This window comes from Taudactylus pleione, unplaced genomic scaffold (assembly GCF_031769625.1).
Source record: "Taudactylus pleione unplaced genomic scaffold, aTauple2 ptg000040l, whole genome shotgun sequence".
In the NCBI taxonomy this organism is placed as follows: Eukaryota; Metazoa; Chordata; class Amphibia; order Anura; family Myobatrachidae; genus Taudactylus; species Taudactylus pleione.
This window is the reverse complement of record NW_028284442.1, coordinates 3,948,375-3,974,000: the sequence shown is the minus strand read 5'-3', so window position 1 is coordinate 3,974,000 and position 25,626 is coordinate 3,948,375. Positions and strand designations below refer to the sequence as shown.

Below are 25,626 nucleotides of genomic sequence, written 5' to 3'. Positions count from 1 at the left end.
ACTTTACTAATGAAGGGTTTAATCATACTCTGAGGACAGACTTTACAATAATCCGTGACTAATAATCCAAAAGTCCCAAGTCTCTACAGTGTAATAAACAAGATTTTTTACATAAATTTACCTCTGGTAAATATGAAGAAGAGAAAAAAACACAGTGAATGTGGTATTTAGTGTAACAGATTTGGATGGCTAGAGCTCACAGGCTATTCCTGATAAGGTCAGTGTACAAATGAGGTTCTTGTCTGACTGGCTGTGTTCCAAGGACCCAGCTGGCAATCACTCGAGATCAATGATCATAATGTGACAGGTTTCTAGAATGAAATGTACCCAATGGCATAGGTTGGAAACAGAGGGGAAATATTTCTTCATCATTCCTTCCTTTACCGTGAAAGCCAACATAAAAAATTGATTCTGCTTTGTCTAATAAATGACTGAATAAACTATAGATTTTTATTGTTCATTAAAATAATATACTGATTACTGTATGTTTATGGAATTGTATGTTGATTTGTCCACATGTTTGAGAGTGGAATTATTGTTTTTATATACACATGTGTAAATTGTTAATTTACATCTATTGTCTGCAATGGGTGAAAATCTTCTAGCTAAAATAGAGTAAAGTGGGAGCTGTGATTATCCTGATTTAAAACCATTATGCGTTTATCAAAGGTCTATATGTATTTTTAATCTCAATATATTATTAGGCAATCAAAACATGCACTTCAAAGTAACATTTTATATCTGCATAATTACATACTCTGAATAGCAATTGAAATGCTAGCTCTAGAACTGTAATATATGATGGTTTTATATACAGGTATATTATGTTGGTTCTATTTTTAGGTATGATTGACTAGAGTCAGAGCACCTATTGTTTTTAACCATTAAAAAAAGGCACACATACAAGGCACACATACAAGGCACACATACAAGTAGGAGATTAAAGAGGTCATTCTGAGTCAGATGTAATGCCGTGGTTCACATAGTACGCAATTTTGCGACTGTGCACAAGTCTACATGCCTAAAAAGTAGTATTGGCACATGCATTTCACATTGCGTGCGCACAGAGTCACAGGACCATTTGAGCCGCACGTACTCTGGAATGGATTGGGTGATCCTGGGCGGTAACTGGGAGGTGCACACACATAGAGATACAGTGGTCTTTTTACTATGCAGTGTTAGGAGACAGAGAAGAAAGTGATAAGGTGCCAGCCAATCAGCTCCCAACTGTCATCTCACAGGCTGTATTTGAAAAATGACAGTTGGGAGCTGATTGGCTGGCACCTTATCACTTTCTTATAACTTTTCACTCTGTCTCCTAACATTGCTTTGTAAATAGACCCCACAGTATTCATTCTTAAGGGCGTCTTATGGGAGTGTGATAAACATGTTGCAGTATACTAGCATTAGCATAAAATCCCAGATGCAAGTAGACACTATAGCAGTCGCAGCAGCATCCACCTCAGAAAGAGCCCCTAAATGAGCATCCCTTAAGCAACTGCCTATAGCCAATCAGAGCATTATGATGTGGACATCAGCACAAAGTATTTCAGTTGAACTGACTCCTGCATCTACATGTGTCTACAGTAAAATTGAAGACAATTGGCCAATTACAGATTATAAATATGAAAGCAGCACAAAGCAGTTTTGTTAATGTACAGTCAAACTGGTGTGAAAATAATATGCTGTCAAATGCACTTCTGTATACTGTAATACAAGGTTTGTGCATCCAGATTTTTATATGGTGGAATTAAAGTTAGGATAACACCATTCTGCAGCTGATTTGACATTGAAAAAATATGTGGCCACTTCAATGTGATTGTCAACAACAATTGGAGACATACACATATTCTAGAAGGATACGTTTCTGTAAATGATCATTAACCTAATTTCTTTATTCATTAATGATACATGCCACCAGCTCACACCCAACAGATCCTTCAGACAGTTTGTTCTTTCTTTTGAGAGGTTTGCCAGTAATTCCAGAAATACTTTTAAGTGCTTAGTGTTATGATCACAATAAAATAAATGACATTAATGAACCATTTTATGTTATTTATTATCTCTGAGTGCAATATTCCTAACCACTGTTGGGGATATATACTATACAGTAGGTTGGTTTCGTCTTTAACCTAAATGTCGCTTTAAATCTAGTGATTATTTCACCAGAATTGCACCCGACGGCAGAGCGAACGCGTGCTGGTCTAAAGACGCCCACTTTTCTTTCTTAGCACATATCATCTCCAGGAAGTGTATGATTAATCATTAACATCGAGAGCCATCGGAGCTGCTCGCAGCCCTTGAGCTCGACCCTACCCCACCACAAGCACTGCGATCACTGCAGGTTGAAATACAACCAAGTGACGTGTACAATGACACCTCCATGCTAATTATGCACACCCATAAAATGCCGTTTTGACACCCAGACATGCCTGCGTTCACAGCACCACTCCCCCATTCACAAGCACCTTCCCCTGTTACCACCCACAAATGGCACTGTCACTCAAAGTAGCCTCCAGTCTGTGTATTACAAGCACACAATTCCCGAGCGTAGTGAGTGACTAGCGCATGCACATATTGACACATACGCATGAGCAGACGGGCAACTATCGGCCATAGCGTGCGTTCACGGCTTAGCGTCCGGGTCTGAATCAGGCCCTAGGTCTGACCCTTGTGTTTTGCATGGCTAGCCTTGTGGATAGCAAACACATTTTGGCATGGGTATTTTATCAATAAAAATGGGAATTAATTACTAAATGACTTTATCTATTAGTGATAAATATCCATGTGATTTTATACACATTATCTCATCTCCTAATTTATATCTCTTTCCCGACCTCCTCTCACGTAAACTTTGTTGACGCTTCTGACCTATCATGGCAAGTTATTACCCATTACTGTAATAAACCATGCAGGAGAACTTGTACAAACTCTTAAATGGAAACTGTCTAATGGAGGACACAACTGTAGGGCAAACAATAAACATAATCAAGTCCTCCCAATAGGTTTTAAAACACTCAAAGTAATGCTTTTGTAGTTTTGCTACTGTTTAGTTAACCACACTAACATTATTGAAGTACATTAAATAGATACGATTGTTAGTATATAAATATGTACAAAAAAAACCCTTTGATCATGTAGATAAATAGTGTTACTGTGAGCAAAATCATGTATACCTTCTTTAAAACATAAGCGACCAGTACACTTTGCGGAAATTCAGTTTTCTGCTGTTTGCACACTAACTCCTAGAAACCAAGGGAAGTTTGTGGTAATATTTATAAAGGAGTAACCAAATACTTGGTAATAAGCCTCACTGAGCTTAGTGTTCTGTGGATATGAAGCCAAACACATATTATATTGTTTGCCAATGGAAATAAACATTGTGTGAAAGATAATACACGCCATTTACAAGATGTCTACTGTCAAGGTACATGTCCAACACTGGTGCTATACAATATGGGTAAAGATGTAACAAGAAGAAAAATGTCAGTTAGTCTGGCTAAAAGGAGTTATTAAAAAGCTACTTTGGTAACTACAATTATGTTTCTTTTCAAACCATGCATTTGTGTAGTGGAACAAATCCAAAGTGTACAATGTGTGCCAAGGTTCAAATATCAGAAGAGAAAAGGCACCTTTGTTAGCTGATGGGTACCAGATGGCACAAGACTTTGTTATCCTGAAGGCTTCTCTGATTGTCTAGAATAGATCAGTGCTGCTGAACATCTTAGGCATGGAGGGTACGTTTTTTTATTTATCTCGATGTTGGGCATTGAGACAGAATACAAAGAGTGCTCTTGTGACAGAAATCACTCTATAGTTGTTATAACTCAGCTTGACTGTACCTTGGGCACAAGGTAACTGCTTGTGTGCACAAGCCCTTATAGTGAAAGATTGTGTATTATCCCAGTAAAGTTTAGAGGACACAGGAATTCAAATAATGAAATTGAGTGTTAACCATTGCACTGCTCGAGACAGCTGAGGGAGCCTGAAATATTGGAAGATTAGGGTTGTGCATGCATATATTTTACTATCTACCATCCATAAGCAGTATTTTAGATAAAACCCTTTAGAATATGTTATTTACTTTGTTTAGCTTCCTTTACACTTCTTCACAAGTGCCCCCTCATTTGTCCTACAGCACCAATCTTTTTCCTGACTACTTTCACAGTTGCCACTCTACAGATTATGTGGTGATGGGTAGTGGATGTGCAAAACTAACATGCACAGCCAATGTACAATCACTATAACTGCAGATGTGTTCAATGGCCATTCTAGCTGGGAGAGCCAATAGTGATGAAGAGGCCTTTATAACATGAAATCACATGTGGTTTCTAGTAGTGAAAAATAACACACCTAATTGTCCTTCATCTGCGGCTGTTTCAATGAATGAACATGCTTGTTGCCGTGTCATGTGGCAGTGTTCATACAGATCACATTGGCTTCCCACTGCACAGCTTTCTAAGAAATAGCAGGCAGTAGCTATTATATGCCATGGTGCACTGGTTACATAATCTATGCTTTGTACTGCCGAGAGATTCATATTGTCCTATTGATTCTATGTGTACAAATGTGCTGGTACAGTAGTAATATATAGAAACCTAGTGGAACTTGTTTCAAAAGACAAGCTGTCTCTGACATTAGAGCCTATAAAATACACAAATGCAAACATTTAAAATCCATCTGTGTCAAGCAAGTCTGGTTATGAAAAGTTATATGTACTTCAGATTACTGAAGTGTAATAAATATTATGTTACATATTCGCTTTTTCACAACTGTTTTCTGAGAAAGCAGGTCCAGGGATTTGTGGAAAAGCAATATACTGTAAGCCTAGGCCTAGGTCTGCAGTGTTGCAGGGACAGTAGACACCCACTTAATCTCTTGCGGGGCTTTTTGATGCAGTTTTGTTATTCTTATTCTTTGTATAATCTCATTCATTATATTATTATGTACAGTAGACTTCTGTTGGATGTTGGGGAGCAGACGTGCTATGGCGTACATGCCTTTCAGCATAAAAGTAAAATACTCAAATCTGAAAGGTTTAAGTATGGAAATAAAAACCAAGCTGGGATCTTTGTGTAAAAAACACACACTGTAGGTTGTCTAATCAGAGGCTCAGCCACTTAAAATAATGAGTTCTAGATGTATTAGCTTGAGTAGTAATATCAAGACATCATCAATAAATACATATAAGAAGATATGCACTTAAATTAGCATATTCTGACACTTAAGCAGAACAAAGCCTACAAAGTCTACTAAAGCATAAATGATCTTAACATACAGTATCTTGTTGAGACCTGAGTGGAGAGTTTATTGTTATTCACATGTATAATTTGCTTGAGTACTGCACAAGACCACCATTGACAGATACAGCACCATGAAGAAGGAGTGTTGTATAAACCCTGAAAAAAAGCCACAAACAGCAATCATTTTGCTTCACTGGCTATGTAATTAAAGATAACCTGACACCTGTAAAGTGATGGGTAAACAATGTAGCTCTTTTTTCTTATTTTGGTCTATCTTAAGTCACTTGTCATAAAAGAGAGTGTGGTACCCCCGATACTGGGAGTATCACTTATAGTAGTGTGCCCTTGTATAGATGTTAAAACTTATATCAGAATTGTATATAAGTAGGGTACTATGGCTGTTATAATATGTCAATATTTAGATTGTTCATTGTTTGCTGTGTTGGGGCTCTGGACCTCACGGGGTGGCCCAGGGTCAGCAGGGAAAGAGAGGAGTGAATAAAGCAGTGCGGAGCCAGCAGCAGGTCACCTGACAGATAACTGTCTGGAACCAGCAGCAGGTGGCTGAGGTGAACAGTTAGGGCAGTTACAGGGAGCCCTGAGGGAGCAGTCAGGGAGTGGACTTGCGCTGTGTGAGGTGCTGTGTGAGGAGAAGTACTGAGGGAGCCTTTTATGAGAGGAGGGTGTCTCTGATTCCATGGTGTGACAACTGACAGGCATCCAGTAACAGAGATCCAGTGAAAACATCCAGATAGGTCTGCAATGACCATGCATTTACCAGCCATCTAAAGACCACACACTGTAGCTGCTTACTTATATAGACCTCTGCTAGACTGTATGCAGGGCACAGAATAGTTACCAAGACCAGTAACCCTCAGCCCTTCCTATTACAGTAACTGCAAGCCTTCCCAGTGAGGATAATATTATCCTACAGTGAGCTGAAGTGAGCAGGACCAGGTTACACCATAACCCTTCCTCACTGCATTCACCCTGATCATTACACATCACCACAGACTGTTACAGTGTGATAATAGGCAACTCTACACTGCCAGGTATTTACCTCATCAGCTACCAAGTGGGTTAAGAGGGTTGGAGCAAGCCAGTTCCCAAAGCTGGGACTTAGGACAGATTCCAGCATATATCATGGCTACAGCTCCCAAAGCTGATTTGTGTCTACACTACATGCTACTGTCAGGAGAGGAAAAAACAAGTTCACATGTACAGATTTCAAAGGGGAATTATTAAACTGATGTAAGTGCACCACCTCTACCAAATTTACTGGCCAGCAACATGTGTAATGTTTAGATTTGACTAAGTATAAGTTGTGACAGTATGTAGGTAGATTATATGTTGCATATCGTAAGGTTTAGTCTGATGTATTTTGATTTGTGTTACATGCTTTGAGCTAACCCTTTTTGATTTCACAGACACACAGACTTGGAGACGAGATTGTTCCAGCATAATAAAAGCCTTCAATCATTCTGTGTATTCTCTATGCACTAAACTGTGGTTGCATGCGTGTACTTAAGCTAAATGTCCAGAAAAGCATGAGTGTCTTTGTGTAAACCTTTTATTGTTACTGAGGTAATTGTTAATAAAAAGAAATGTGTTGAAGTACCAATTATCTCAATACATTGTGAGAAGACCACTGTAATATTTTCTTGTTTAAATGTCACTTTACAAAAATAGTAAATGTACTCCATCTGCGGTGTCTTTTCTACATAATAGTGGAACTTTGCAACTTTTGTGCTGCATAGATAACGACACCCACCCTTTGTACACATATACTGGTGTAATTTTATGTAACATAAGCAAAGATGTTAACAAGATAGGATTCTCAGAAAATGCAGTAAATGAAAGATCTTTATGAATAGTGATACAGAGTGGAAAGGGACATAACTAGGTCTTTGAAGGCCCCATAGCAAACGTTTGTTAGGGCCCCTAAGTACAACCCAATAGTGAAAAATGTATATAACACATGTAACTTTGACAAGGAAGATGGGCCCCCTCAGCTCTGGGCCGATAGCAGCTGTACCCCTTGCACCTATGTTAGTTACAACCATGCAGAGTGGAACGGATCTATATTTGGCTTCTTTTCTCTGTAGTGTTAGCTAGATGTAAAGTAACTGGATAGATTGTAAAAAGAATGTCAATATTAATAGAATTTCTAACTTATGTGAGATAGAAACAGAAAGAAAATACAGCAGAGACCAATCAGTATACTTAGATATTTTATTGTTATATTATTCATACAGAAATGTTCAAATATGAAATAGCATGGACATTTATAAGTGCATTTTAGTTACCAAAATAAAAAAACATCTATCGAACTATATGGTAAATTATGTATATTTAGAATTATGCATCTACTAGATTCCGCCATGCCACAAAGACTTCCTGCTTCATAATGTATGCTGTGTCCAACACATCCGCAAACACATCAGGGAACTTCTCATTTGTAGAAGTTCATACAAAATCCTAAACATGCCCAGAATTGCAAATCGGGAATGGAGGCCACCATAGTTAAGTGCTCGAAATGCATAAAACACATCTATGTAGACCAACATCACACTATTGTACAGTCCTTAAAGTGACTGCTCTAGCAACGTAATTACTACTGTTGATTTAATCATCAGACTTCAATACGTATACGTGTATACTATATATATATATAAATATATACATATATTCTGATCACTTCTACATAATGCTCAAACTTTCATTATGTAAATAAAGTACATTTGAGCATTGGATGATGAGTTTTCAGAACTGTTTTTGTAACATTGTCTATTAGCTCCACGACCATTGCATTTTCCATGCTCATGGCCCCCATTTTAGATGATGACTTTTCACAATGTATTTCATGGCTTCCATCCCTACATGAGACATTATTACTATCACATAGGAATAAAAAGCCATAAAACACCACAGTGAATTTATCTCGATCGGATGCAATACTTATTTTCTTCACATGATTTCACATCTATTTCAAAACTAACCAATAATTTCATGCTACATTACACAACATTTTAAACTAGATTTCAGTGACAAGATGCACACTGAAACAGTTACATCAAAAATTAACAGCGCTGCTACTGTCAAAGGAATTTTTTTTTAAATACACAAATAAACAATACAATAAAACAGCTTAATCCACTAAAAGTTACACAACACCAAGGACAGCTAAACTGACAAGACAACAACACTAACATGCACCAGAATGCTGCATATTTTGAACGAACCGAGAAGTAGACAGTTTTATTCGAACCAACATAGTTTCATCACAGAAAACACCAACCCAAAGGACACATAAAACTGCACAAGACATCTGGATCAAACTGCTCAAACAAAATAGAGACTCCTCGCAACATAAATCTAGAATGAATAAAGTCATCTATCATTACTTGTAATGGGACATGCATTGTTTGTACGTGAGAGTCAAGCTGACAATTTGGTAATAGATACACTTAATAAATAACACAAACTACACATCATCCATAATAGTCATGGCATTGGTTCCATAAAACATGCTTAGTATATCTTTCATTCTACACATAACAACAGGCCACTGATATGATGGAGAACTGATGACAGTATCATTTTGGTACATGCAGAAGGGGCACTAATTCAAGTTATAGCTAAAGAGAATCTATATGTAATTTATGATGTAGGTTACTGCCACCAGATATTTACCTCCTCTGCTGTCCTTACTTACCTGCTAGTTCCTGATTTGTCATACTGTGGAGAGTTTATGTTGCATAGAGAAGAATAGGGAAGTATTATAAAGATTATATATTGAAATTATTTTGCCATGCATTAAAGTACAAGGTCTAAAGCTTTATGTAATCATTTATCAGTTTTATGTTAAAGCTTAATGTTAATGGAAATCACCATTTAAATGGAGAGCTTACTATTAGATAAATGAGATCATGCCAAGAGAGCAATATAATGCTTTGAGGACATTATATGTTTATGGTTAAGACTTGTTCACATGGAAGTTGAAAAACAATGTTAGTTAAAATCATGGACAAAACATTGTACTTAGTTATAGAGCATTAGAAGATATTTATTAATATGTCTTATAGCTTCCCTGCAGCATAGTAATGTACATAATGAGTATTCCTATAAAATACCATTACATTCTGGAGTTAGGGGCAATGCCAAAATTGATGGGAACATTGACAAATATTGTATGTATATAGGCCCAATAGCTTATATTACTTTTTTTGTAATATCAGCATGAATAAGCTTTAAGAATCTATGGTAACACTTAGAATTAATACACATACACAATTCCTAAAGTACAGGAACACTGTATAAAAAAGGAAGGTAGTGTGTCCAAAAAAGCAGTTCAGATAAGAAAAATAGATAACAAAGGACAGTAATCATTATACTACAACAGTTACCATTTCCCCATGCTACCCATGTTTTAAAAAAACACACTGCCTGACACAGGATGGATGTCTGTCACTAGAGGAAATGAAACTAAATTGATGATATAACACAACCTCACAGTGACTGTCAGGACCTACACTATGATGCAGAAAGGCTGTCAGTCAAGCTGTAGTTTCATATGGAAGAGCTTTCATCTTGATGCACTGACAATTTAATGAAAACAAACTAATCTGGTATATGAAAATATACACTTGGCAAACTCATGACAACAAAGGAATAGTTTGATATGAAGGAAGTAATAAATAAATTGGCTAATGTTATAAAACTGGTTGAATCAAAGCCAGATATTATATTACAAAAATATTATAAAGTAATATAATATATATTACTATATTTTACATACTTTGGGCTGGATTCAATTATGCTTGATACTTTACCATGTGAGGAAAAGGGTTGTAGCCTCCGACTTTAATGCCCACAGCTATCCAAATACAAGCCCCTTTCCTCGTGTGGTAAATCCATGGCTAACACGCATTAACCCATAGATTCCAGGATAAGTACCCAGAGCTATGGATTAACATGTTAACGGTGGCCACGATAAGGGCAGAAAGCCCTACTTAATGCAGATTTCTGTTCGAGCCTCAAGAGGAGGTAACAGAAATCTGCATTACATGCAGCCTGCAGGCTGCAATTGAATAGCCCTAGACACTGCTTTGAGGCTAATTGAAGCTTTGAGACTAATTGAATCTGCACCTTAGAGAATTATACTTGCTTATAAACAGGTATTGACAAAACTTATTGGACTTGATTGGTTAAATTTGATTTTATGGCAATTTTTCTCTCTAAGGGTGAGGTATATGAATTTGATTTTGAGGTAAAGCCTCAGAAAACTGCAATTTTCAGAGATTTTCTGTATCATTTTAGAATTTCCTAACTGTGGGATCAGGGTCTACAGCAGATATCATGGCTTTCTGGAGCTTGGCCCCAATTTTGGAGATGTTAGCTATTGAAGTTGTGGACTACATTCCACAAAATTTCCTGTAGAGGCCTCTGAAGACCAGAAGGCCTTGCATGCACATTATAATTGCTGGGTCAGAAACCCAGAAGCAACTGCATCACTGGGGCACCTGGATATTGGGGAGCTGTTCTGGCAAGATTTGAATGAGATAATCCAGTGGCCTAAAATGCCAGTAAAGCAGAAATAAATGGGGGAAACCATCACAGTTTTATTGCAATCATCGACATACCTCCACCCAAGTGTATAATGCATGCATGCTTACATAGTTCTGGAATCTGTGTATGCGACTTGAGACTACTTGGAATAAAATTACAGTGTGAAGCTTTCACTGTTAGAGTTACATGAGTAGATTGAGGCAGTGCTACAATTATCAGAGCCTGGTCTGCCAATATACAGTATATGTGCTTGTCTATATTAGAGTATATCACTTTTATTGAAGCACAGCCTCCTTAATAGGCCTAATATTGATAATTATGAGTTACATACTGTATATGTAATGCCTTTTTTGTTGAAAATTGAAATCTGTGTATAGGGATTTTTTTACTAACAAAAAATGGTGGAAATAGCTCTATTTACCACATATATAAGCAACCATTTACTAAGTTGTGATGCTAAGCAATGATTTTATATGTAGAGCATCACACCCAAGGTCGCAGAGAGTTTAATTTTGTATGATATTTTCGTCACCAATCGCCGATCATCATATTCATGTCTATGGTTCAATCTGTTTTTTGTCACGTCTTACTGTGTTATGATGATAGACGTTCCACAAACAACAATACAACAAAACATAACTATTAGCAAAATGGCCGTGTAATCATTATTTAAGAAAAGTTATACTGCATTCAAGTAAATCCTTATAAAGGGTAAGCATATTCACCTCATGAAGCCATTTCTCAACTAGCCCCTTGGCATTCGCTGGAATTATTCTCAGCACGAGCTCTACTTTTTCATTCTCTGCAGACTCCATGTGAGTAATTTCTTTCTTCATATTAAATGTGAGTTTTGCAATGCCTTCAAAGCACTTCTTAAGGTGCGGCTGTACTCTGAGTGGATCTTGTGTCTCAGAAAGGATTTCCAGCAGCTCATCATTGGACAGGAAGAAAAACCTGGGTTTTAAAAAGACAAAAATAGTAACCTAAGTAACATCCAAATAAACATTTTTAAGACAAAGATGATCAGCTGATGGAGGAAATAGACTGTTTACCTTGGAAAGAATAGCCTTTTCTTCTCCAAATAATCATTCAGGCCTTTCTGAATGTCATCCAAAAGCAATTCTGCCTCCTTCAACTTATCCAGCATCTGGGGCCGTGAGATAACCCTCATGGCATTGGCCTCCTTCACAGACTCCCTCATTATTAGCCTCCTGGTGGGCAAGATAGAGTACACTGAATGTAATAACCATACTTCACACAACAGGATCTCTCTTTTTAAAATTGAAAATCCCGTTATTACAAAACAAGGGGTGATTTTTTTCCTTTTTCCATACCTTTAACTAACATTGTCGCATTCATAGCTGTTACAAAAAGGCAGCTGCTCTTTAAGCTTCAGATAAATAGAAAGTGCTAGCCAGTAATTCTTCTGAGGTTGAATATATTATTCCCTAATTTAGTTTGATGAGGGTTTTTTTTTTTTTTTTAACTGCATTGGACAAGAAAGTCCTTTGTCCATCTAATTATGACTAAGTTTTGTCAGTGCTATTAGCTCGCAATGCTGGATTGATCCTATTCTATTATTTGCTCTAACCAGTTCAATAAATCAACACCACTTACAGTTTTTTTTTTCATGGGAAATGAGAGAACTCATTAGGAGGACTCTGCAGTCAATAATGATAGCAATGAAAACAAAATAAGACTGCAAATATCTGGAAAGAAGGAGGTCTATTGTTATATTAGAGGATGTCGAAAATATTGATAAAATAGATTTTAGGATCAAATAAATATTTCTCTCCATCTCCATGTATGTGTTTATTTATGTACATAACTGTTATTACCATCACTTTTTCCCTGGCTTGCAAGTCTATGCAAGACTTAAAGTGAGAAGGTGCAATATCACATATATATCATATGTATAGACAGGCATGGGATATAAACAGCACACTTATGACAAAACCAGTGAATAAGGAGGTTTAGAATACATTATTTGGAACCAAACTCAATAACAATTAAAGTACCATTGGAAAACAAAATGGATATTATGAATATAATTCAGAATTTTGGGCCTAAATTAGTATTTCTAAAGTGGACAACACATTTCAAAATGTACAATACACTAATACAATAGTTACAGTTACCACTATTAATTTTCTTCATAATAGCAATCTAGTGTCTTACAACAACCAATTTACTTAATATTTATATAGAGAAATCATAAGATATATTACTGTAAAAGAAAATATATGCCTTTTCTGAAAAAACACAAAACATACTAATATTAAACACAAAACATAACTTTTTTATTTTTTGTGGTTAGGAAACTGGTAGCAAAGTAAAATGTTTAGGATCCCCAACTCCCCAAGAGATTTTTTTAATATTAATCTTGAATTTATTTAAATATTTAACTGTAATCTATTGGTAACAGAATAATAATGCTGCATTTAAGATGCTTGATATCAAACAACTGGTCACAAAAATGATGGACTAGTTTGTAGAGATATAGTAATTTATCAGTCAAGAGAAAAGAATGGATCACAGAGTGCTAAATTTGCAAAGACAGCCAACAGCGGCCTACACGTGCGGATATTGGCCACCGGACAATTTTAACTGTTAAACAATAAATTTCTTAGGAAGAATCAGTTATGGAAATTTGCACTAAACAGTACATCAAGGTATTTTTAGTGTAACTCAATCAACATTATAATCACTCATCTAAAAGGTTACATTGCAATGCGTTTAGTGTTAATTACTTTACTATTATTGTTATTTACATCATTGGAGATCATCTAGTCGTACAAAACAAATATTATACAGTATGCATTGGCAGGGCCGCCATCAGAGGGGGACTGCCGGGCCTGTTGTCCCGGGCCCGGAGAGAGAGGGGGCCCGGTGGTCAGTATTAATGGAGAAGACGCTGGCACTGGCAGCATTCCAAATAAGTTTCCGCCGTGAACGGAATGGTAGCCAATCAGGAGTGGCCGCTCCTGATTGGCTGCTTACAGAATGACAACCAATCAGGACGGCCGCTCTTGATTGGTTGTCCCGCGAGCAGCCAATCAGTAATGGCCACTCCTGATTGGCTGTCGGTCCGCGAGCAGCCAATCAGCAGTGGCCGCTCCTGATTGGCTGCCGGGCCGCGAGCTGTGATTGGCTCGCGGCCAGTGCCTTATTTGAAATGACACCGACGCGTTCTTGCTGGCTGCAGGTAAGTACATAGCCAGCCTTTCACTGCGCGTCCGCCCCCCCCCCAAGTCCAGACAACCTCCCATGCCATGTGCCTCTCCCCTACTCCTAACAGCCCTCCCTCCCATGTGCCTCCCCCTTCTCCAGCCTTTCCTAACCTGCCCCCCCCAATAACGTTCAGCCTTCCCTGCCCTATACTTTTCCCCAGGGGGGCCCTGAATATTTTATTAGTACCGGGCCCCACAATTTCTAGTGGCAGCCCTGTGCATTGGTGCTACAAATGGATGTGGCACTACAAAAATGTAAGATGTACTACATCTGAAATTCTACTTACATTTGTGCAATATTAAACTACAGTATATTACTGGTATAGTGTTATATATCATGCAACTTCTATTTTAATAAAGTGATGAACTGTTGTGTTTCTTATGCTTCAAAACTAAGCACCCATTTATGTTAGGAGCATTGGATGTAACAAGACACAGGGCAGGATGCATCAAGAATCGCATTTTGGATGTGGTGCATTCCGCCAATGACCGCATGCATACTGGTGTTCAGAGGCATTTTAAGAGAGGAGGGGGCCCGTGCGCAGACTCTGTGCAGGCCCCCTCCTCTCTCTAGTGGTGCCTCGGCAGGTGCAGTAATGTAGATTCTGGCTTAGTGCCAGTGTTTATCAATGCCATATGCATGATCATTTAAGCAAAGAACCGCTTATCCAATAAGAGCTGTCCTTTGTGGCATCAGGACCTCTGGGTTTATGACCCGGGAGTCCTTCTGTGCATGCATGGCCATTGGTCAGTGCATGCACAAGCTGCATGGGACCCTTGGAGGGATCCTATTGGATCCCTCTCAGGGAAGGTTCCCAATAAGAAGACCATAGGATTCTATTAGGCAATGCCATCTATAGATGGCGTTGCCTATCGGGTCCAAGTGCCAGAAAGCTTGATGCATATGGAAAATGTGGTTGAACCTAAAAAAACTACATTTTCGGGGGTTTGAATGAATTTTTAGCTTTGATGCATCCTGTCCACAGCCTTTTTAAAACATTTTTACACAACTCTGCTTAAAAAAAAAATATATTAAAATAATAATTAATGATGATAAACAAAGGCTTTTTGCTGTAGGGTTTCATAGATGAAAAAATTCCAGTGTAAATTGAGAAAAAGGAAAAAGCTTTTACTGTAGCCTGCAATGAAACAGCGTTGCCTCCAAAGAAGTTATAATTAATGTGTAAGGAATTATAGATTGATATGCAAATTCAACCTTATTTCCCACTTTTGGCTAGCTATAAATCCAGATTTATAAAGCTATATATCTAACTTGTATATATGGCTCTTTCAAAAGTATAAGATTCTATCACTGTGAGGCTGGGTACACACGTAAAGATTTTCTGTCCAACCATCCAACTAGTTGATTGGTTGGAATGAAAACTTGGTAACGTATGAAAGCAAATAACAATCAACAATTTGCTTACAAACGCCGGAAAATGGACAAAAACTGTTGTTTGAAATTTTTTTTTAGATCAAACATTTAACAAACTGGTCTGACGACCATTTTCATCTGATTTCTGGCATTTAGGAGCAAATTGCTGATCATCATTTACTCCCATACGTTACAAGATTTTCATTCCAACCAATCAACTAGTTGGATGGTTGGACAGAAAATCTTTACGTGTGTACCCAGCTTAAGACATGAAGCAATTACTGATATGGTGTAGGATATGTAGTCAATGACACATAGAAGCAGGGGTGCCGAGAGGGTGGGGGGCGGGTACAGATTACCTGGGCCGGGCTTCCTGAGGGGCCCGGAGGGGGCCCCGGGTCCGGCACTGCCCCCCTCCCTCTCAGCGTGTGCTGAGCTGCAGTGGGAGACTGCTCCCCCCCACAGCAGTGTCCTATGCCTGTGGGGGGGAGCGGTCACACTGATCGCGCCCTCCCTGGCTTTGAGCTGGGCTGAGGGGGCTCAGAGCGTCCCCCCTCCCCAGCGCGCAGTGCCGCTTCGCTGGAAAACTTTTTTTTTCAGGAAGGGGGTGAGGTCACACCTCCCGCGATTAGGCCAAGCCCCCTGTTACCCGGGCCCGCCGTGGCTCTTGGTGGGCCTGCATAGAACTATACCTTTATATCATGTTAGTTGTTTGTTTCCTAAGTGTTTAGTTAGAGTACTCTCCCACCCTTAATTTTTGGAATGACTCTTTAAAATCTCAATTACATTCTATGCAAAGTAGCATAGGACACATATCAGTTATTCTAGAAGTTTATAATGCACCCAGTTACATTGTGGCTGATTGCACCACAAACGTGTGCACATATTGCGCCATGTGATTCACCACACCTGCATATGCTACAGTACGCTATGGAATGCACTGTGATCACACCATGCCTTCCTATGGAGGTGCGGTCGCATATGCAGTGGGCGTATCCACTCGGGGATGCACGGATCGCTCTATGCATGGCGCGATATAGCTGGGCATATCTGTAAGTGTTCACATCAGACATGGGGGTAGATGTACCAAGAATTGGAGAGAGATATGGTGGAGAAAGATAAAGTACCAACCAATCAACTCCTCACAGTTATTTTTAAAACACAGCCTGTAACATGCCAGTTTGGAGCTGATTGATTGGTACTTTATCTGTCTCTTCAAGGCTTAGTACATCTCCACCATGATCTGTACGTTCAGGGCCTGGACCTAGCAGCATATTAGTCCTGATAGCCCAGTCATCTGTTACCAATAGCAATAACTAGCATGCCAGAATGTCAGCCATTTAATACTTTCCAGCTGATTTTTCTTTAGGAAATATATAAACGTAAAGAAACTTTCTTGGTTCATTTATATATGAATTACGCATTACTCGCTTGTGAGTGTGTATATGTGGGTGGTTCTACTAATTTCTTTCTCTTTGCAATTCTTGCATAGTTCCTGGCAATCCCCAGTTTAGTTCAGATGGAATTGATTTAATTACAATGCATCATTACAGTGATGTTGTTCAAGAGCAGCTAGGGTGGTGCAGAGGTGTGTTTAATTACAGACATTACACTCGTTCTTTTCACATGGGGTAATGTTTGTAGGTAAATTATTTAGACACTTCAGCTAATTCATTATCAACACCAAAACAAGCACATCTATAAATAAATATACAATATTCCTTAATTATGCTTTATTATAACTCATATTAATATTTAAATTTATGTCAGACAAGAATACATTGACCTGTCAAGTAACGGTGTACCTTGACAAACCATGTTGCAATGCAAGGGGTCCAAATACATACATTCTTTTTACATTTTAGGTATATACTGGAAGCTTTTGCATGTAGCCCACAAATACTGACAGTGCAATGTAGATGTCAGTTTGCACACACTCCTCCAAAATCTAAATCTCTCTGCGCATTTTACATCTGTCCCACCTGCAGTACAACATGGTTTTACCAAGATGCAGTTACTTGCTACTTCTAAAGCCGCGTACACAATAGACGATAAATTGGATAGTATGAACAATAATTATATCGTTATCGTTCATTGAGTTCAATATCGTCCAGTGTATATGGATGATATTGTTAATGATGTACGCTCCCGCGGATCGTTAACAATGTCTTTCATCATCCGTACTTGCAGGGCAACCTGACGATAGGATGAGGGAGGGTGCTGTCACTGAATGATATCGTTAACGATATTGTTCAGTGTGTATGCTCAATGTTGTTAACAACATTGAGCCCGGCAGTGCAGGGGAAACATTTAACAATATCGCTCATGGAGCACCCACTATACTATAAAACAGCTTTATCATTGGTACTATTTTTTTATTTAGTCAGTGGTGAAGAGGCTTTAATCAACTTATGGACATGCCACATAACAATAAATATGTTGTTTGAGTGACGATTACTTAAACATAAAGAGGCCTTCAAAGGAAGTTTATGATGCTCTAGCCATAACATGATGGATACCAAATAAAACAATTTTAATATATAATATTTATTTATATGGAAATTTACACCAGACTCTTCCTTAATTTTCCAGGAGACCCCATACTACTCTGCAGTTGGGCAATCCGTTCACTTTTTAATCACCAAACTATGGCTTACTGTGTGCTTCCATTTACCATTCACACAATCACACTAGTGTATAGATCACTCTCTTCTACAAGACCAATAGAATTGGCTGCAGATAGTTCTATCCCACCCACTCAAGGTCTACAAGGAGATGAGGACTGATAAAAGGTGTGCTGAACGAAATCAAATGCATTCTGTGATGCCTGAACAAGATCTTACGCCCCATGAAACTCTGTTAAGAATAATTTTGATTTAGAGATGTATGCTGACCCCCGTGTTTTGGTTTTGGATCCAGATTTATCTTTGTGTTTTGGTTTTGCAAAACCACCTTCATGTGTTTTGGTTTTGGATCAAAAAAAGACAAGTAAAATTATGTAAGTTTGACCTGTTAGCATGCAATCCAAAACCTGAGTTCGGTTTTTAAATCCGAGTTATGAACCGCGGGAAGATCCGAACTGGGACTCGGTTCCACTCGGTGCCCCAAAGTAATCCGATCTCGGACTCTGTTCGACTCAGGACCCTAAATTCATTTGTTGTCTGTTCTCTGAGAACCAGACCCGCACATTTCTATTTTGTATGTACAGTATCTGACAATTGCATTTGTAACCTTATAATTGTATTCAACTGAATGATTATTTGTAGGATAAAGGGATAAACCTGATCAACATTTCTTTTTTTTCAGCCTACAAAAATATGTGTAATTATGTTATTTGTAACAGTATGCTCCCAAACTAGAACAGAACATTTCAATAGCAGCTCATTATGCCTCTTCAGGTTTAGATTCAATGCCACCAGAGTGGTGTGAATGAAGTCTGCCAGTAGATGTTATCTCAGGTTATATAATTGAAGTATGAGCTAAGATTTATCCAAAGAACTATTATGATCACACAATATAAGCACACTAATATCCTGTTGCTGTGAACATCCTGATGATATAATTGGTTACAGGTTGTAGCAGCTCCACCCAATTCAAAATTGGAGTTATCCTGGATGAGTTAAAAATTGAATAAAATAAGGTGATTTGATCTAAGCCAAATACATTTCTATGCAGTGTTTGTCTTTTACGTCTATTTATTATTTATCTGTGATGAGTCATCCGGAAGGAAGTCACTACAGCAGGGAACTTGCCTTGGGTCACTCTGTTGAGATTGTTGGTATGCAGTTCTGATTATTGCAAGTGTCAAGTGGTAGGCCAGGCATGAGACTGGGCGGTCGATATGAACTAATAATAACTGGGAGTGAAGATGAGCAGCGGGCAGATATTTATAAACAATAAAAGTGCTTCCATTCCCCTCTTTCCAAAAAAAGAAAATGTGTCCTCTGTGTACATTACATCGGATCCCCACCCCCATATCATCTTGCCGAACTCAGGAAGGTTGGCTTGAGTAGGTTTTGTAACTCAATGGTAGGAGCCATGCAAATTACCAGTATGGTGAATGTCCTTTCCATAGAAAAGCAATTGCTATCTCCCATCTATAAAATGTACAGCTTTTGTGACACTACTATAAGGCTCGCTATATATATGGGACTCACTACGACCGCTCCATGAACAAGTACAGTAGCTAGAGAAAAGGTATGCATTACTGTACACTTTGCAAACTTCTACAAGCAGGATATGGGTTATAGTTTAAAAATAGACCTTTTGAGTCAGTTTTGAACATTTAACACTTTAAAAGAAAGAAGTCCAAAGGTGGACTGAGCCTTTAAGTACATTAAATACAATTGATTTTCTACAACAAAAATTTTATATTTAAATACTTTTCAGACTAAAAAGGGAAAAAAGGAGCCAGCATTAGTAATGAGAATCCAGTCCTTGCACCATTAAGCTGGGTTTGTCATTCATCCTTCAGGTTACTAACCCTTCAAAGACTAATAGGGATCTTAATTACCTTTTTATCATCTTCCTTAACATAGACTAAGAAACACATTTTCCTTTACTTGGTTGCCCTGTAGGTGTCAACTTCATAAAACACCTTATTAATTTAATTTTATCTGATGGAGATCTAGAATTTTCACCTTATATTGAATTTAATAAAGAGTATGGAGTGATGAGTAAGCTAAGCTTTGACTTAAAGTATTTCATCAGTCATATTAAAGGCTTCTGTTTTTCTATGCAAAAAGACAGTTCATACAAATTTTTTTCATTACAGGTAACTACAGTCAAACCAGCCTAAATTATTACTATGGGGTCCTGCAGTATAAGAGGCACTGAGCACAGAAAAAAAAAAAAAATGATGCCCAGGGTCCCCATCAGTCTACTTCATTGCAGTTATGGATTTTTTTATTCTTTTAGCAGAAATGAGGAATGTCATATTATGAGATCCAGTATGTTTTAGTTAAGGCCCAAACTAGTACCTTCTAGCTGAACATGCTGCACTGATGCCCAGTGCTTGTATGGAGCCTGACTGGCCTACTGATATTAATTTGTCAATTAAAATATTAACTTTGCAATATCAGTTGACTAGTCACTGGATATCCCACTGGCAAAGATCCTATTGCTTACTAAATTCTAGTTTATGTACTTGCTGTAAAGAAAAACAGGGATTACAGTAACCACAGGAAAACCAAGCAGATAAAATACATACTGGGTCATTTACAACTCCAGTTAAAGAAATCTGAGCAATTTCATTTAGTGATATTGCTCCTATTTTTGTACTTTTGGTTATATTCCATTGTTGTCTCTTTCTACACTTTCAATGACAAATAAGGCTGGTTAAAGTACTGCCTACATGCACCATTTCTTCTTCAATTTAACATTTGCTCATGCTCCCAAATATATTACTTGGTAAACCACCATTTCTTTCCTTTTTAACTCATTATTTTTGGACCCTGTTACCAACATCAACATTTTTTGGGAGGAGGAGGGGGGCATAGCAAATATATCAATATGTACATGCGTTACTGTGGGTTAAACTGATCTTGTGTACTAAAGTTGAACAAATAGTACCTAAAACAGTGATCACAATACATTTTCTCATTAACTACTATGCCATTCCCTGCAAAACCTCATTCCCAGTAGGTGATTGTAATATATGTATGCAATACAAAATCTAGTTTTAATAATATAGTAATATAATGGGTTGGGTACAGGGTCCCAGCGGTCGGGATGCCGGTCGTCAGAATACTGATGGTGGCATCCTGACAGTCAGAATCCCAACCCACTAAGCTAAGTGTCCTAACTCCTATCCCTCCCCCCTCCACCTCTGCAGCCTAACCCTAACCCCCCCAGCAACCCTGTCCCTAGTGCTTAATCCTAAACCCTAACCCTAATACATGCCCGCACCAGGATTCCAACTGCTGTAGGAATTCCAGTGCCGGTATTCTGAGTGCCAGCATCCCGACCATTGGGATGGTAAGTACATCCCTAATATATAATATATTTAGCATATAGCAATATAACTAGAAACTAAAGTTAAAAACACAACTGTCTACACCGATCCACCCCTGATTCAGAGCAAACATTCATACTTTCACATAAGATGTCACTTTCCCATGTAAATCCACGTATAAAGGTATATAACAAGATAGCAGTTACATGACATCACCTACTGCTTTATCTATACAGCATAGGTTTTTAAATGTTAATATTGTAGTAAACACTATTGCCTGTCATATCAAATAAAGCTGTATGCATATCCGGAACCCTGACTCTATGGTGAATGTCCTTTTCATATGAAAACAGCAGCACTGAGAAAACCAATTATTATTTCTCATCCGTGAATTCAACTCAGTAGATTTATTTCCTACCACTTAGAAGTCATAAGGTGAAAAGTGTCACATGCAAATTATTTCTTGAAAATTTTATTAAATGCTGGCTGAGACAAATATGGACTACAATAACGTCAGCTGCTTAAAATTCCAGACTTCAAAGCCTCTTCACATAAAGAAAGTCTTCTAACAGAAAATTAATGACTTTGGCGTATGATGTCTTTTGCAAGCATCAGTAGAAACAGAATAATTATGAAATGAAGGAGGATTTAGAACAAAAAAAGGTAGAAAAAAAATAAAAAAAGAGCAAAGCAAATATGTCACTAAGGAAAACGGAAAAAATTAAATATAAAGTGGAACTCGTTCTCTAATTGTGACAGTGTCCTGCAATGAAGGGCAAATTCTTACAGCTGACACAAAGGACCTGACGTAATGTAGCCACATTTAGCGCCACTTCCATGTTGGGAAATAAAAGCAGATCTCTACCTTTATTCAAAATGAGCTGCATCTATGCGAACGCATCTCCACCGTCCATCCGCCGCTGCATGCAGTCATTATTGTCATCAGCAGCACACATTTACACCTGCCCTATCCCTAGTGTTATAGCCCTATCCCTGCCCTATCCCTAGTGTTATGCCCCCCCACACATGGAGCGATATAGCGGCCGATCTGACAGATTGTAGCAATATTGCAGCTATATCGTTCTGTGTGTGGGCATGATATCGTCCACTGCGCGCTCCTGTGGGGTCGTCCGTTGCTCCTCCAGATCTTTCTGCATGCACAAGAGATCTGGAGAAGTGATGAACAATCCCATGCAAGTCTATGGGGAGGAGTGGCAGCATATCGGGCAGTCGGGCACTGCATCACTCCATCTGTGGGGACTGCCCGATATGTCGGCTGTCGGATCGTGGATCGCATCGCTGGGTACACATTGTACCGTGAGTACCCTGCTTAAGAGATCCGAATGAGGTCTGACCAATCTACATATGTCCACCTCCTCATATCCTGCAATTCCATCAACACACCCAAGACATGTCCATAGACAGCTAATCCTATATGCGAATGCCCCGCTGCTGCCCAATTACACCCACTCAGTTTCAAATGGAGGTACTGTACGACTGAGATACAAATAACTCTCCTGTAATTGCTCTAAGTTGCGGGCAATTCCGAATTAGGTCCAAAGTGTACCTGTTCAGGAATAGTATTCTGTACGACTGTTATTGATTGTGTTCATTTATTAAGCATATACTGTAAATACCCTGTACATCAGTGTGCCACAAATCCGGTCCTAAAAGTCCCATAGCAGTCCAGGGTTTTAGGTTATTCATGCTAAAACACAGGTATATTTAAAATCTTGACTGTATGCAACCAATACCTCTGAATTCCTATAATCATGTAGGATTCAAGTATTTTTGCAAATATTGCTGCAGTGTGCTGGAGGGAATCTTCTTCTTTTTTCTGTGGTTCAGTATAAACCCCGCCCTTTACAAGCACCTGAGCAATATCATTAAGCCGATGTGAGCGACTACCATACTTTCTATTTGCTGTATGGTAGGGTTTAAGAGATAAGCTTGGGAACACTGCTCTAATAGTATATGTCAACATGACATCATGTAACATTCATTGCAAGCAGGATTACACACTTTCACAATAGGGGGTTTATTTATTATTAAAACTGTTGATTGTGAAACTGTTGATTGTGTTCTATCCTGTTATGAATGGGAACAATCCTCAATGATAACATAAAATCATCCTTCATTGCATCCTTTGGGTCCAACCAATGACAGCACTAGGGTGGTGTACTGTGATGTTATTGTGCAGTGCCTGGCTCTAGTTCACTGAGGAGGAGCCAGCAGTGTGGAAAAAGTCTCTGGGGCAGCCTGTCATCTCCTGGAGTGCTGGGCAAGCCCCTAGAGTGATGAAACTGGGGGCATTCGTCGAGGCCATGCCCCTTCACAGTAAGGCCACTCTCCTCTTTCAGGTGTGCGCAACTACAGTACTCACAGGGATTCTATTGGGCTCACCATGTGCGACCAACCCCAGTGACGCCACTGGGTCCAACAGTTTTTGTGCATTAGGGGAAAAGTGCTAATGTGCAATGTCCCACTAGAAACATAATATATTCATATTTAGTGCAAGATAGAAAATGAAAGCAAATGTCTGCTTGGTCATTACAGTTTATTGCACATCTGTGGTACAAAACATGATCTTACCAGTTATATTTGGTTTGTTTTGGCAATTTATAGGCTTCATTTTTACAGATTATTATTGATAGATGTTAAATTGTACTTATTAAATGTTCTCTCAGTTTTGCTACAAATATGTCAACACACTGTACTGGCCATATACATTAGTACTCATCATTGTATATCAACAGTCAACTTACCAGGTTGCATCAACAATTTCAAATTTTTTTCCTTCCACTGGTATTTGATTGCGTATATCTTCTGACCCAAATATTGGTTCAAGATATAGCCATGCCATCTGAACTCTAAGCCAGGATTCCAGAATTTCTTGTAAGTGCCCCTGTGTAAGCCAAAAAGAAAACACATTAACACCAAAGCTATTCTTGGAATAGCTAGTCAGACCGGGGTCAGATGTCTTAAACAAGTCTACGTATGATTATAGGAGCAAAACGCTACTTTCTCACATGTTCTCTGCAATCAGATATTCAAGAGGGTTAAGAAATGCCTTCTCAACTCCTGTTTCTGTTCTACTTGGTGAAGCACAGTGAAGAATGAACCAGCACAGCTGCCTCTTTGTGTGTCTCACTTGGATGATTCACTCTCTTACTGGGTGACTGTGTCTATTGCATTTAGGCTCACATAAAAACTACAGTGACATAAAGAAAGTTTTACAAGGAAAGTTATACTTCTTCCCCCTTCTTAATATTCTTCAGAATGTTGATGGCAAAGTCAAATTTGAAAAGTTTTAAGTAATGAAAGTCACTGAAGCGTTAATCTTATTGGGCGGTGAAATCTGAGATGTGGGCTGGAGATGAAATCAAAAAGCTAATTAAATTCAATAAGAGTTTCTCAAAAGGCAACATACCAGATTAGACTCCCATGCTAATATTTCTCTTTCAAATGGTGTAATAAATGGAGAGGCTTTCATGGCTGTGGTTTTCACACTGTGATCTTCCAGCAAAACCTTTAGGGAGAAGAAGTGGACATAAAAGTTTAGATACCTAGATTACAGTATTGAACATAGTGCAAGACAAAGATGAAGAGACTCGATAATAAGGTGCTTCTGGAGGGCAGAACTTGAAGCCAGTCGGCTAAACCCAATTGAAACTTATTACCTGTGGTTGCAAAGAAATTCCCCTGACACTGAAATGTAATTTGGAAAGGTTAAGAGAAAAAATGCAGCATCATACTATATATTTGCACCTTAGCACTGTATGTTTTAAAGATGTCAGGTTTAATCATTTTAAATGAGCTTTAAAACATCTGTAGTGAAAATACTTGTAGCCAACAGCATCCTCTTTCCCTGCTGTATTGGCAAGAGAGAGAGAGAGAGAGAGAGAGAGAGAGAGAGAGAGAGAGAGAGAGAGAGAGAGAAAAGCCCCCACCAGTGTAGCATTTAAGTATGACTTCAGCACTGAAATAAAAGGAAAAAAGCCCCAAAAAGTGAACAAAAATGTGTCTATATTGTGTTCATCTATATTATAGTAGATGCTGATGCTCTTATACTTCTAAATTTAATTTTGTAATCACATGAGGTACAAAACAAAATATACAATATCAATAACTTAATATACTTCTTACTCCCTTGTCTGTGTGCAAAATGTGGTGATGGACGTGCTGTACTCAAAATATACAGTAGCTCTTACTGTGGCATACAGTGTACTATGGGGAAAAAAGATGCAGAAGCATAGT

The 25,626-nt window shown here is 38.4% G+C and overlaps 1 protein-coding gene across 1 annotated transcript in view; it reads right to left on the bottom strand.

Annotated features, from left to right (window-relative positions):
• The window catches only part of LOC148538322 (dynein axonemal heavy chain 3-like), a 1,025,530-nt gene that overhangs the window by 987,509 nt on the left and 12,395 nt on the right, over nucleotides 1-25,626 (bottom strand). Inside the window, exons 6-9 of the mRNA XM_088455384.1 lie at nucleotides 24,800-24,898; nucleotides 24,135-24,274; nucleotides 11,864-12,022; nucleotides 11,537-11,765 (exon numbers count right to left, since the gene is read on the bottom strand). Coding sequence (XP_088311510.1) covers nucleotides 11,537-11,765; nucleotides 11,864-12,022; nucleotides 24,135-24,274; nucleotides 24,800-24,898 — 627 coding nt within the window. The remainder of the gene's footprint in view (nucleotides 1-11,536; nucleotides 11,766-11,863; nucleotides 12,023-24,134; nucleotides 24,275-24,799; nucleotides 24,899-25,626) is intronic.